This window comes from Oenanthe melanoleuca, chromosome 15, assembly GCF_029582105.1.
Source record: "Oenanthe melanoleuca isolate GR-GAL-2019-014 chromosome 15, OMel1.0, whole genome shotgun sequence".
In the NCBI taxonomy this organism is placed as follows: Eukaryota; Metazoa; Chordata; class Aves; order Passeriformes; family Muscicapidae; genus Oenanthe; species Oenanthe melanoleuca.
Window position 1 is genome coordinate 3,860,784 of NC_079349.1, and position 13,225 is coordinate 3,874,008.

At 56.9% G+C, this 13,225-nt stretch overlaps 2 protein-coding genes across 5 annotated transcripts in view; both read right to left on the reverse strand.

Annotated features, from left to right (window-relative positions):
* Window positions 1-2,600, reverse strand: part of CORO1C (coronin 1C) — a 47,638-nt gene extending 45,038 nt beyond the window's left edge. The window contains exon 1 of one of the 2 annotated variants that reach the window (XM_056503894.1): window positions 674-956. In XM_056503894.1, coding sequence (XP_056359869.1) covers window positions 674-935 — 262 coding nt within the window. In that variant the 5' untranslated portion in view covers window positions 936-956. Of the gene's footprint in view, window positions 1-673 lie in introns of both variants that reach the window. The other variant, XM_056503895.1, reaches the window with a different exon arrangement.
* A 3,374-nt stretch (window positions 2,601-5,974) lies between these two features.
* Window positions 5,975-13,225, reverse strand: part of SSH1 (slingshot protein phosphatase 1) — a 33,585-nt gene continuing 26,334 nt past the window's right edge. For 2 of the 3 annotated variants that reach the window (XM_056503890.1, XM_056503892.1), the window contains 4 exons: window positions 12,953-13,099; window positions 11,884-12,084; window positions 10,703-11,297; window positions 5,975-10,272 (listed from right to left, as the gene is read on the reverse strand). In XM_056503890.1, the coding sequence (XP_056359865.1) occupies window positions 9,028-10,272; window positions 10,703-11,297; window positions 11,884-12,084; window positions 12,953-13,099 (2,188 nt within the window). In that variant the 3' untranslated portion in view covers window positions 5,975-9,027. The remainder of the gene's footprint in view (window positions 10,273-10,702; window positions 11,298-11,883; window positions 12,085-12,952; window positions 13,100-13,225) is intronic. The other variant, XM_056503893.1, reaches the window with a different exon arrangement.

A 13,225-nucleotide genomic window follows, 5' to 3' on the forward strand; every position in this document is an offset into this window, starting at 1 on the left:
GCCTTAAAACACTTATTTTCCCTTATAAGGAAATGCACAATTGCAGATTGTCACTGAACAGAAGACGGGAGTTAAGCAGCGTGGGTCGGGTGGCTCCTTGCAGGATCCAAACTCTCACACAAACACTCATTTCTATCTCTCCTATTTCTGCAGAGCTGCTGTTTTACCAGGAAAATTTCAATAGAGTTCTCCTCTCCATATTTTTTTTCAGTTAAAGGGTTTCCAAGTTGATGTCATTCTTCTGAAAGGCTTATTCAGTGAAGTCACAGTGCAGGAGAAAAAGAACTTAGAGATAATAATGCTGATTTTTTATAGCTAAAATAAAATTACATTGGCAAATAAAATTACAGAGACAAATAATCCCACATGGCAGTGGGAGGACACCTCCTATGGACACCACTGCACTGTAGTTGCTCTGAGAAGCAGTAAATTGTACTTATTCCTATACAGGAGTCTGACAAAACAAATCTTCCTCCAAAACAGTTTCGCTGCACCAAGGGCTTTGAACAAACACCTGATTCCCATCCTGCCTCCTTAGGAGACTCCGAGTGCCCTGAGCACATCCCACCCGTGACCCGGCTATTCCCGGCAGCTATTGCCCATCCACCTGCCCTGGAGCAGCGACCTCCAGACCCCCCAGTCCCCAGCAGAGCCGGGACTCCTCACTCCTCACCTTTTTTGGGCGCTGGTGCTGCTGCTGTCCCCTCCGACGCCTTGGGCTTTTCGAAGGTTTTCTTGGCATCGGCAACTTTAAGCACATTCTCATCCTCCTGACTCTGCCTCCCCTTCCGCTCCGGCTCCTCCGAGCCCCCTCCTCCCGCAGTCCTGCCTCCAGGGAGCAGCTCCGTGCCCGCTGCCCGCTGCTCCCTGCCAGCCTTGGCCTCATCGCCGAGGGGCTCCAGCAGCGCCTCCGTCAGCGCCACAGCCTTGCTCATACTCAGAGCCAGGCTCTCCTTGCTGTGGCTCCTGACAGGGGGGGCCGGGGGGGTTCTTTTCGGGAGGTAGGAATCGAGTTCATCAGCTTCACCTCCGAGCTGCTCCCTGCTCTCTGCGAGCTGGCTGCTGCTCTGCCTCGAAAGCTTCCCGCTGTCTCTGGCCACCGAGGGGTAATTTGTGACCGCAGGGACCATTCTCTCCAGGCTCCTCACGACCTGCTGCTCTGGTTCGGGCCTCCTGGCCGGATCCTCCTCGCTGGCCTGGCCGTTCTGGCACGGGTCAGGTGTTCCATCGGGCTGGGGGGCGAAGCTCCGCGCCTGCCTCAGGCTCTCGGCTGCCCTGCTGCTGTCCCTGGGGATGTAGGACACGGGCGTGCCTGCCTCCTGCTTGCTCTGCAGGATGTAATCCATGAGCTCGAAGCTGTCGGACCTGACGGGCACCATCGGCTTGTTCCCCTCCGAGGGGCTCTTGGGGCTCAGTTTGGTCACTTGCCTGTTCTCCACGCTGCTCTCCGAGTCCGAGCGGCTCATCTGCCTCCTCAGGACTCTTTCCAAGGAGTTGAGCCTGCTGAGGCTCGGGCTTGCCACCTTCCCATCCCCTGCGTAGCCCTCCTGAATCAAGGGTAGAGTGTCCTCTGTCTCTTCCCATTCCTCCTCAGGTTCCATTTCTGCCTCCTCGATGAGGCGCCGGTACTCGCTCTCCTCCAGCCTGTAGACCACCGGCCTCACCGTCCTGCCCGTGCCCACCCGCCTGGGCAGCACCTCCAGCTCGTACACCTTCGGAGGGGCTTCTCCCTCCCGCCCTCTCCTGCACCCCTTGGACACGGGACGCTCTTCCAGGCGCAGCTCCCCTGCCGGCCCCCGCTGCCCTCTCTGCCCGCTCATCTCTGACCTCTTGGCAGGGCCCGCGGGGTCGCTGCGGAGGTCGGGGAGGTCCCCCCGCTCCCGGCTGTGTCCCAGGCCCTCCTGGCTGAGCTGCAGCAATGGATAATCCTCACATGTCCCTGCGGATTCTCCCCGGGAAGCTGGGCAGTCTCTCCCCCTCGCCTTACTTGTGTCATCCCGTAAATATCCATAGTTCTGCCAGGTGGAGGCTTCCATGGCCGGCAGCTCTGTCACCGTAATTCCTGCTTCCAAGTGCTTTGGGACTGGCCAGCCAAGATTTTTCCCACCTTGGGTCTCGGCAGGCTTTCAGCACCGCCTCCTCCTCGCTCTGCTCTGGGAGACGGCGGCACTTGGAAGCGTCGGAGCCCGGGTCATGTGAACCGGCGTTCCTTGGCCTCATGGCCAGCGGAGAGGAACATCCCGTTGGCACGACGGGGCCCGAGCTCTGCCTCTCCTGACACCACACCCAGCACAGCTGATGCCACGCGGGTCCCTACCCAAACACATCCCACCTGGATAACTGGAAAAACCCCCTCCAGCTGCTGATTTGCTGGTCCACGACACTTCACAGTCAGGACTTGCTTCCCATCTGCATCCTTCTCCAGGGATTCTCCTCTTCCCCCAACCTGCTCCAGCAACAGCTCCTCACAGTCCTGTGCAACAATCCTGGCTTCCCTCCGATTTCACTGCTTCCAGAGGGATTTACTGCCAGGCTGTCTGGGCAGGATCACCTCAGCCAGTTCCTTTTGGGTTCCACGGAGAGATGGAAACGCACATCCGTGTCCCTGGCACTGTTCCCTCCTCCCTGCCCCGTGCTCGTCGGCCGCGGAACGGTTCCCTCACAGCTCTTTCCTTGGAAGCAGCACTCAGCCTTGGGCTGTGTCCCAGAGCCTGGGGGAGAGATGCTGCCTGCACAGAGAGCGTGGGGCAGAGCCCGAGCGGCTGCAGTGAGCTGCGGGAATAGGCGATGGCAAAGGGAATTGCTGTGACAGAAAACGGCTGCCCGAGATAAACACGGGAGCCCGACAGCCTCAGACACAACTTTCCCTGGGGACACTCCAAAACGCAACTTATCAAAAATCCCTATTAGCACACCGGGCATTTCTCTAAATAACCTCCCAGCAGAACGTTCCTCCCTTTGGATGGCCCTCGGGAAGGCGGTGGAGCCGGAGGCTGGAGGGCTCTAATCCGTTTGTACACAGCTGGGATGCCTGGCATTGCAGCGAGCCGCAGCTCCCAGCCCCGCCGCTGCCCTGTGCTTTGCCTTTTATGGTTCCCCCAGCCGGGAAGCATCCCGAGGCAGGATGCAGGAAAACACCTAGATCATCCCAGAAGAGGTGCCTGCACAGCCACCTCTGTGGTGTTGGGGCTGAGTGACCCCACTGTCACCTAAAGAGTTGGCAAACAGGACCTGGCCTCAGCCCAAAGGCATCCCCTGCTATTCCATGAGGCTGGAAAATCCTGCAGGGCCTCATCCAGAGACCTCAAGGACCCAGCAGCCTCTGAGCACACAGACACACAGCAGCTATGTGGGACACCTGGAGCATGGTCACAGTGCCACCATCTCATCCCATGTCCTGTGTCAGGAGTGAATCCTGGCTGCTGCTGAGGGGAAGGAGTGAGGGATGAGGGTTATCCCAGCCCCTATCAGCCTGGAGCCAGCCAGGCCCCTCGCTGGGACAGTTCTTTATCAGGGCACGTTGCAGAGCTGCTCTGCACAGACAAAACCCCATTTGTTTCCACTGGAAGCCTTAAATCCCTGCCCAGAGCAAACACAACCAATTCCCAGTGGGATCAGGGCTGGTGGCCGGGCTCCTGCTGCTCCTGCCAACACCAGCAGCAGGAGAACCTGGCAGCAGCAGTCCTGACAGGTAGAGAAGTGCTGAGCAAGATGTGCTGGCAGGTGCAGGAGTGAGGAATTTCACAGCCAAGTCACCTCTCCCGTGGGATGAAATCACTCAACATTGGCACTGTGACCTGATCAGTAATTCTAGGTGTTTACCTTGAGCCCTCAAGGCAAAGCCAAATTCCTTCTGGGCTTCTCACAAACCCTCACAATTTGGGGATATCGTGGTGGTTTGGGCTTGTCCTGTTGGTGTGGAAGTGGCACATCCATGTCCTGGGACCTGCCCTGGGCATTGTGTCCTCTGTTCCAGAGAGCTGCTCGGAGCTCTGACACAGCACCAACGTGGTTCTGCTCCTGAGCCCTCTGCATAAAAGGAAATGGCAGCTGCTGCTGCATTGCTGCTGCCTTGTCCTTCAAACAGAGGGAGGAAGAGACTTTTAGGGAATATGCACCGAGGCCAGAGCAAACCTGAGCAGCAGCACAGCTCGGCCGGTGCCTGCTGCAGGAACTGGCTCCTCCGGCCTTGGCAGCACAAACTCGCAGCTTCTGATAGAAAAATATTTACATTTCCACCTTTCCAGAGGCCAGAGAGGCTGTTCAGCCACAGCCCAGCAGCAATGGACACAGGGATCATCCTGGGGCTGCAGGCAGCTGGAGAACCACTGCCAGACAGCAGCTTCTCCTGTGCCAGTGTGGAAATGCAGCCACAGCCCCCAGAGTCCTTCCTGTGGCTTCTCTGTGTGCTACAGTCAGCCCCACCCTCCTGCCAAACTTCATCTTTTTACCCAAAACCACCATTAAGGTACCTGCTCACCACCCCAACTCCACATGGAGCAGGGAAATGCTGGCAGGGAAGCATCCTCCCATCTGAGGGCCCTTGAGGAGATCAGCTTTGGAGCACCTGCAGCCCCTCCATGGGGGAGAGATGAGGGGCACAGCTGGACCCTGCACCCCAATTCCCAGCCAGGAGGGCACCCAGTGCCAGGCTGCCCCTGCCCACAGCACTCCAGGCTCAGGCACCTCCTTTGGTCAGCAAGGCTATAAATAAACCCTCCCCAGTCGCCAGAGAGAATTTGTGTTGCTCCAGATGTTGCCTGGTTTTGCCATAGCAACATCACAACAGGATGTAACATTTGGCTGTGAGGAACAGCTCCAAAAAGGACCAATTTCCAATCCTAACAAGAGCAAAAAAAGAGCCAGGGACTCACCGGCAGCCTGGGCACGCTCCAGCCATTGCACAGTCCCATCCTGTGGTTCCCTGTATCCAACTCACACCCCCTCTGGAGCTGGGAACGGCTCTGGGGGGAGGCTCCATCTTCAGGAAGCTGAACTGAGCAGGGAGTGATGTCTCTGTCCACCCAGCCAAGGGATGTGGGAGTTAAGTGAGCCAACAGCAAACACTGATCCCAAAACAGTGTTGGCTGAGGGACAGGCCGTGCTCCAGGATCTCCAGCAACAGTGAGAAGCTCTTCCCAGTCCAGAGCTCTGGGGCTCCCAGCTCAGTGTGAGCTCCCCAGCTCTGACAGGAGTTAATCCCAGGGTGTAACCGCCCCATCCAGCCCCTGGTCCTGCTGTTTCCCCTCCTGTGCCATTGTGTCAGCACATCTGGCAATCTCCAGGGAGGCCTCATCCCACCAAGTGCTCTGTGCTGGGGTCCTGGATCAGATCCACTTCCAGCTCCTGGTGCCTCCTGCAGCAGCACCTGCCCAGTGCCAGAGCTGTTCCCACACCTGGAGATCCACCCTTCCCCCGGGGATGTCCTCAGGTGAAGGAGACCCAAATGCTCCAAGCCCACCCTGGCAGCCCAGGGCAGTTCCCTCAATCGTTTGCAGACAATTTCCCCAGTCAGGAGCTGCTGTCCGTGGGAGTCCCTGTGGGAGCTCCTGGGCCTCCACACCTGGGATGAGGCTCTGCTGAGGAGACCAGCACAGGCCTGTGGGAATTCCACAGCCCTGTGGCAGCATCAAGGCTCTCTCCCAGGTGGGATTTTCCAGGCTCAGCAAGGTACAGGTGTCACTTTTCCATGTGCCACTGCTGGCATCCTCTGCAGAAGGTGAACAGCTTCTTCTGAACTCAGTCTGGGGTCTCTGAAGAAACCAGGAGAATAACTGATCTCCATCCTGTTCTCTGCATCCAGCCTTCAGGAGCATCAGAAAAACAAAAATGAGGGAAGCAGAGTCAGAATGGATGGGGATGATAACACAGGGCAGGCGGTGGCTCCTGGGACATGTCCCATTCCCTCCTTTTCCTTCCACCCCTTCAGTGTCTGTTCCTTCCCCACCTCCAAACAAAGCTCCAAAACTCACTTGTAAAAGAAAAAAAAAGTTTATTTTTTTCCTCACAAGAAGCACATAAAATATCCAGGACATTTTTACAAACAAAAGTAAAAAAAAAAAAAAAAAAGTGCATGATGCATCCCTCCCGCGGGCATACAGTACAAAAATCCTGCAGATTTCCATATAAAACTGGGATAAGAAATACCACGGAATAAAGGAACGTTGTTATGGAGTACAGCAATGCACAGGAACAGCTACACATCACTCACCCCCCTCCTCAGGGACTGACCGGGATGTCCCCACCGCTCGGGAGCCGGTGACACTCCCGGGAAGGACCCCGGGCAGAGGTGGGGCACTGCTGCCACCCGGGCGGGAACAAGGAGCCGCTCTGAGCGTTTCAGGATTTCTGGCAGGACGGGACAGGGTTTGGATCTGCCGAGCAAAGCGTGGTCGGTGATGGGATGTGTCCCTGCACATCCCGCCCGCGTTCCGGCAGCGGTGCATAGATACACGGGATAAACGGGAAAAATGGGATAAACGGGAAAAATGGGATAAACGGGGGCACCGGGAGCAGCCACCGCGGCTGTCACGGAGCCCCGGGTTCTGCCATGCCCAGAGCAGAGGGAAGCGGCAGCGGCTGAGCAGCGCCGAGCCGGGCGGGGACAGGAGGGCAGGACAGGAGGAGGGACGGCCTCACCGCCATCGGAAACACCAAAAGCACCAAAAACTCCCCAGAGAACAGCAAACAGCAGAGTCCAACAGCTCAGCAGATACACAGTGTTTGTAAACTATGAGTAAGGCACTCCATCGTAAGGACACGTACGACACGTGGGGAGGACGAGCACATCAACCTTGTCATGCAACAAACCCGACGGGACGGGGGGAGGTTCGGCTACAACCCCCGGGAATGGCACAGCGGAGCTCCCGGGCAGATCCCACCCAGCCGGGACGGAGCCCCGAGCCCGGAGCGAGCCTGGGGCTGATCCAGCCGCGGCCCGGCGGGAGCGGCAGCCGGGGAAGGAAAGGCGGCGGTGCCGAGCTGAGCTGAGCTGAGCCCCGCAACGCGGCGGGCTGGACGCGGCACAACTCGGCAGGCACTCGAGAAACAGGAAGTAAATCAGATGTTCGCTCGTATCGGTTCACAGAATTTTCGAAATTCATTCAGAACCGATCCCAGCACCTCTCCCCTCAGCCGGGCAGTGATGGGAAGGGTCGGCAGCACGCAGAGAGCAATAACTGTGGGTGACCCCGGGGCCCCGGGCAGGGCACACGGAGATTTCCCAGGTACCCAGCAGCCCGTTTGCCCCTTCCCAAATCCGAATCTGGCTGCAAACGAGGATAAAGATGATCAAACACAGCCATGGGGTTTCATCCTACCCTGAGCACGACCCAGCCAAGAGGCTCCTGCAAAACTTCCCTCCCAGAGCAGCTTTTGCTCCACACCAGCTCTCCTGCGTGGAACAAGTGCAAATGAAATTCAGACTCTTTCAGGAGGGACAGTTATTCACTGATTGCCCATCCCTACAATTCCTCACACAAATGAAACATGCAGGATCTTATGCTTAAGGGGAAAAAGGGAACTCCAGGCATTTAGGGCAGGAAAATGCACAGCTCCTTTCCTTGAGACACTGGATTTTCAAACAATATAGTTCAGAGCAGCTGCTGCAGCCTGGCTCTGCCCCACCTCAAAGAGAGGAGTTGCAAGAAAGCCTTTCCATGGAGATTTTAAAATGAGGGAATATTCACACTCATAGCCAGGGTGAGCAAATCCACTGGCATGACCCCCCAAATCTACTTCAAAACATCACCCAAAGGCACAAGGCCTCAGATGGGACTGGGGGGCACTGAGGTCTGGAGCACATCCCCTGCTCACTTCCCAAGCTCTTCCCTCCAGACTCAGCAAAGGCTCACACGGAGCAGCTCTTGACCAGGCTGGTTGCCAAAAATATTCACAGCAAACATGCATTTCCTACATAATGGTGCTGTGATCCAAGCACCAATCCTGGCAGGAGGGGTAACACTGGGCTGAGGGCACAGACAGCCCCTGGCTGCCCGCCTTTCCTCAGAGCATTTCTGTCTGACTGCTCCCCCCAGCAGGATTCATGTGCTGCTCACACAGCCCTGTGAGGGCTGGGCCGGGCTCTGGGGCCACCCAGGCTCTTGACACCCACCATAAACAACACCCAGGAGTCCTCCAGCAGCTCCCTGGGCACAGGGACCGTCCCACAAAACCAACAGCACAACCACAAAGGACTCTGTAACTCCAGGAGAGCCACCTCTCCCTCATGTCACCCACAGCCCAGTGACAGAGGGTCCCCAGAGCATCCACAACACCAACACAGCTTCACATCACGAGGGTCCACAGGCAACCACTGGCCAGGCTCTGTCAGCACTGGGACAACACCGACCACGACAGCAAAACACCCCAAAACCACAACACTGTGACAGCCACACAGCCAGGGTGACATCGGGTCACAGCACTCTGTCACCTCCCCAGCCACAGCCTGGGGAAGCCTCTGTGTCCACACTCCTTTACAGCTAAGGGAATTCCTTCAAACAGCAAGAATTCTGGGAAAAGCCTTTTGGATAAAAGCCCCAAACAACAAACCAGGACAAAAAGCCTGCGAGAACAGAGGTAGTGTGCGTGTCACCATTTTAAGGATTTTCCACAAGTTTCCTGTTTAAATAGAGACTTGTGTTTGCTCTGTAAAAAAAAAAAAGTAATGAATAATTATTTTGAGTCTTTGAAACAGAGTATTTCAGCATTTCAGATATAGATAGAGATATAAATATCTATCCATAACCACACACAAATCCACGTTATTACACTTGGCAAACAGTATTAGGAAGAGCATCCTGCAGGACAACAGGCAAGTCACACACCAAGTCCTCCTCTAAGCCATGCAACACATTTTATTTCCCTTGTGCCCTTCACCGTGACCCATCGTGGCTCTTCCCTCCTCTCTGGGAGCACAAGGAGGGGACAAGGAGGTGGCACCAGATGAGCTGATAAAACAGCACTGATGCAATGAATAAATGCTGCAAACCCCCAAAATCCAGGCCCCTCCTCCCCCCCTGCAAGGCATCAACTTTTGCCCATCCAAAGTGTGTTTTTCAAGTTCCCAGGCAGAGGTTTCAGCCCGGGTTTGGAGGCTCCGTCCGCGCTCCTCAGCGGGGGCTCCCCGAGCACGGAGCACTCGCTGGACACGGCCTCCTTGGAGTCTGTGATGGTGGACACGTCCACCTCACTGGACAGGTCCTCAGAGGACAGGTTCAGACAGCCCAGCTTGGCCAGGGAATTGGATCTTTTCAGGGGAGAGGACACGGTGAGGCCGGCCAGGCGCAGCCTGGTCTCGATCTCCTGCGTGCGCTGCTTCACCAGGCCGGGCTTGCCGCGCACGCTGTGGATGCTGTCGCTGCTGGAGCTGCGGGTCAGGTTGGAGCTGCGGGAGGAGGAGGGGGTGTAGCAGATGGTCTTCAGGAAGTCCTTGGTGAAGCTGCTGGTGTGCTCCAGGCGGCACCCAGCTGGAGTGGAGGTTTTCTGGGACATCCCCTCCAGGACACGCCTCACCCCCAGCTTCTCCGCCTCGCTCTCGGTGTCTGCGGGCAGCAGCGGGGCCGGGGCCAGGAGAGGCACGAGGCTGGGATGGGCCATCAAGTCCTCGCTCTCCTCCACGATGCTGGAGTCCACCCTGCCCGCAGAGGTGTCCGAGGGCAGGCTCTTGAGGCGCTCCAGCTCCTTGGTGTGCTTCCTGACCAACCCTGCTTTCTGCAGCTGCAGCAGCGACTCCTGGTGCTGCATCAAGTAACTGTTGGCGCTCGGCTTCTCCAAGTCTTTGCTGAACAACAGGTACTTCAGGTCCTTGGTGGGTCTGGGGTCCTTTCTGGCCAGAGACTCTTCCCTCACCACCTCTGTGTGAAGGAGGCTCCTGTCACAGTGGGAGTTCCTCCTGGGCAGCAGAGTTTTTTCGGGGGTTTTTGGCGCATCTTTCCCTCTCTCCAGAAGGCCGCAGTGCTGATCCAGTGACCTGCACGTGCCAGCCTCCACAGCCCCGGCTCCCGGCGCCAGGGGGAGCGGAGCCTCGCTGTGTTTAGTTCTGCCAGGCTCCTCGAGGGGTGCCCTGCTGGGCAGGTGCTCCAGCAGGTGGGAGTGCAGGTGGGACAGGAGGGGGGGCTGGGTGCAGATGGTGCTGCTGCGCCGCGCGGCGCCGAGCCGCTCGCACTGCTCCCCGAAGGAGTCGGGGGCCAGCCCCGCTGAGGAGTACATGCAGTCTGTGCAGGACTGGTAGGAAGGCTTCACCTTGCTGAGGATCCCAAACACGGCATCGTGCTGCGGGAGAGAAAACAGGCACGGATCAGTGAGCACGGAACAGACACCAGCACGGCCCACAAGGTGTGGGACAGCCAAAGAGATCCGGAACAAAGCCCATTTCCACCTCAGGCCCTGCAGCAGGAACTAAAGCCACGTGCTTTCCCAGCAGGCAGTGTCTCCAAGGAATACCTACCGTGCCAAGCGAGGGTCATGCAAGCAAGCTGCCCACAGCACTTTACAGGGCACTCACTGGGCACTCTCTGGCATCTACATCCACAGCTCAGGCAAGCAAAGCCCTGGTCAGAAGCGCCTCGAAAGGGGAGAAGCTCATCATGGAATGAAAGGCTTTATCCAAGTCAAATGAAACTGGGCTATGAGGATGAGAAGAGCAGTTTCACTTGCAGCAGAGTCAGCCATGCCAATCACCTCCACCTCACCTCATACGCACCTCAAAATCCTCTGGGCAGCTCCTTTTGCTGTTGTTGTTATTCAAGTTCTCCCTATTGAGCCTGCTCTCCTCCTTGTGCATGGACAAACGCCGCTTCCACTTTTCCATGGGATTTTCCTCCCTGACACCATCCTCCCCTGGCTCCCCATGGACCATCCTTCCCTTCCTGGGGCTGAAGTCCAGCTTCTTCTTTGCCTCTTTCTCACAGAAGCCACCCAGCGGCTCCGCTCTCTCCGGGGCCCTTCCCGTGTCCAGCAGCCTCCCCTGGGATGGAGCAGAGGGAGGCTGTCCCACCAGGGCATCCCGCTCCAGCTGCTCCATGGGGAAGAAGCCCTCCCTGTCCCCGGGGATCTTGTTCTCCAGCAGGGTGTCCGAGAGGCGGCGGAAGCAGTAGTGGAAGCCCACGGAGCCGTCGGAGGCAGCCCGGTTGTCCAGGTAGGCTGCCTGGGAAGGCATGTCCAGGTCAGCCAGCCGGTTCTCCAGGTCGATGTCCAAGCTCTCCAGTAAGAAATCTCCCGACCCCGTGGTGCCGTCGGTGTTCTGGGGCAGGTTGCTCTCTGCCTGCTGCTTCCACAGTTTATTGTGGCGCTGCTTGCTGGGGACAGGACAAAGACACAGTGACTGCCCCGCAGGATGCCCAGTGCCAGGAGCTTCCTTCTATCTGCACAGTCCTGAACCCAGACCTGAGATCCCACTTGGACAAACTACCTGCAGCACTGGGATTTTTTCCCGCCCATTCCAGAGCAGTGCCCTGAGTGGGATCAGACTTTGGGAGACCCATCAGGGCACAGAAGCTCCCTGAGAACACAACATCCCTCTGCATGTCCTATGGCACAGCTCCTGCTGAACCAGAGGACAGAATTCTCTCTTCTATCCCTAGAAAATAAATATTACAGAGCCCTGGGGCTGGCACAGAACCACGAACGCTTTGCCTCTGGAATGGCCCGAGCTCAGTTCTGCCTCATAAAACAAGAACAATGCTGTGCTGACCAGCACTGGCTGCTGAGAAACCCAAACGTGCTTCCCAAGCACGGAGAAACCCTCACTGAATCACACCAGAGCAGCTCTCCCAGCTAATTTCCACGCAGGGAGCCTGGCACAGGGAAGGTTCAGGAAAAGCATGACTGGCCCAGGATCTGCCTGTGCTTTCCTAAAGGGACCCTTCAGGCTACAGCCCTCACCTGGCATCCAGGATGCCCTCGTACTCCAGCAGCTGCCGCATGAAGCCGGCGTTGGGCCGCGTGATGCTGCGCTTCTGCTTCACGTAGTTGTAGGCCTTCTCCAGGGACCAGCCGAACTCCTTCATGGCGTAGGCGATCACCGTGGAGGCCGAGCGGCTCACGCCCATCTTGCAGTGCACCAGGCACTTGGAGTGGTTCTTCCTGCACGAGGACAAACAGGAGAGTCAATCCCATGGCAGTGGGATTGTGGATGTGCTGTGGCTTTACCAGAGGAGGGACAGCGTTCCCTGCTCTGCCCACCCCACATCATGGCTCTGCAGGGGAGGAACACTTGGGATTAGGAGGGCCAGGAGAAGAACCCCTGTCCAGAGAAGCTGGGAGTTAGAGATGGGCAGCCTCATTCATTTCAGACACCACCATGAAGCTCCTGCCTGTGGCCATTACAGGCCCAGGGAGAATCTTAAAGGACTTTTCCAGTCTAGCTTTCTCAGGCTCAGCTAGGGTTTTCCCAAGCCAGAGACTTTTCTCTACTGTAAACATAAGAGAAAAGAAAGATAAACACCTGCTGGATCCATGAGAAAGCCTGGGACAAGAGGTGTCTCCTTCTCTGACCAATGAACTGTCTGTATTTCGTTTTTCACAAACTGTCTTATTTAAAGCAATGGTTTTCTTCAATAAATCACTCTCTCTTTCTTGCTCTTCCTTGCTGCATGCAAGAGGGAGTCATGTTACTGTGTCCTTTTCTCGCTCCCTAACCCCTTATACAGTAACACCTGCCTCCATCCAATTCTTTGGGATCACAGGGAAAAGGCAGAGTGTAGAGCCCAAGCAGGGTTTGACAGGCTCTGTCTGCAGGTCCAACATGGACATTCTCATTTCCTTTCAGAAGCAAAACAAAGCAGCAACAGACCTGCTGGGCTAGGAACAGGTTAATGGCAGAGCAGGAAGGAGCTCTGGGAACACGGAACGATGATGCCAAGGCCCTGCAGCTCGTGTGGCTTCCTGAAGGCCCAGGATGACACAGAGAGCTGGGATGTCCCTCCCCCTGTGCAGGGGTCCCAGCACTCACTTGGCCTTGTTGATGAAGTGATAAGCCTCGTTCCAGTGTGCCAGCAGGTCCGTGGTCTCCTCGTCGTACACGCGGATGTTGTGATAGGCAAACAGGCCTGGGAAGAAGTTGTCGATTTCCCGGGTGACGTTGAGGATGTAATCAATGCTGTGGGCACAGGAGAGACACCCTGAGCTGCCATGGGCACCAAACAGGCACTGAGGGACACTGTGAACCCATGGAATCCAAGCCAACAGAGCTGTAAGGCTTTACCTGTAACCCTAATCCTAAACT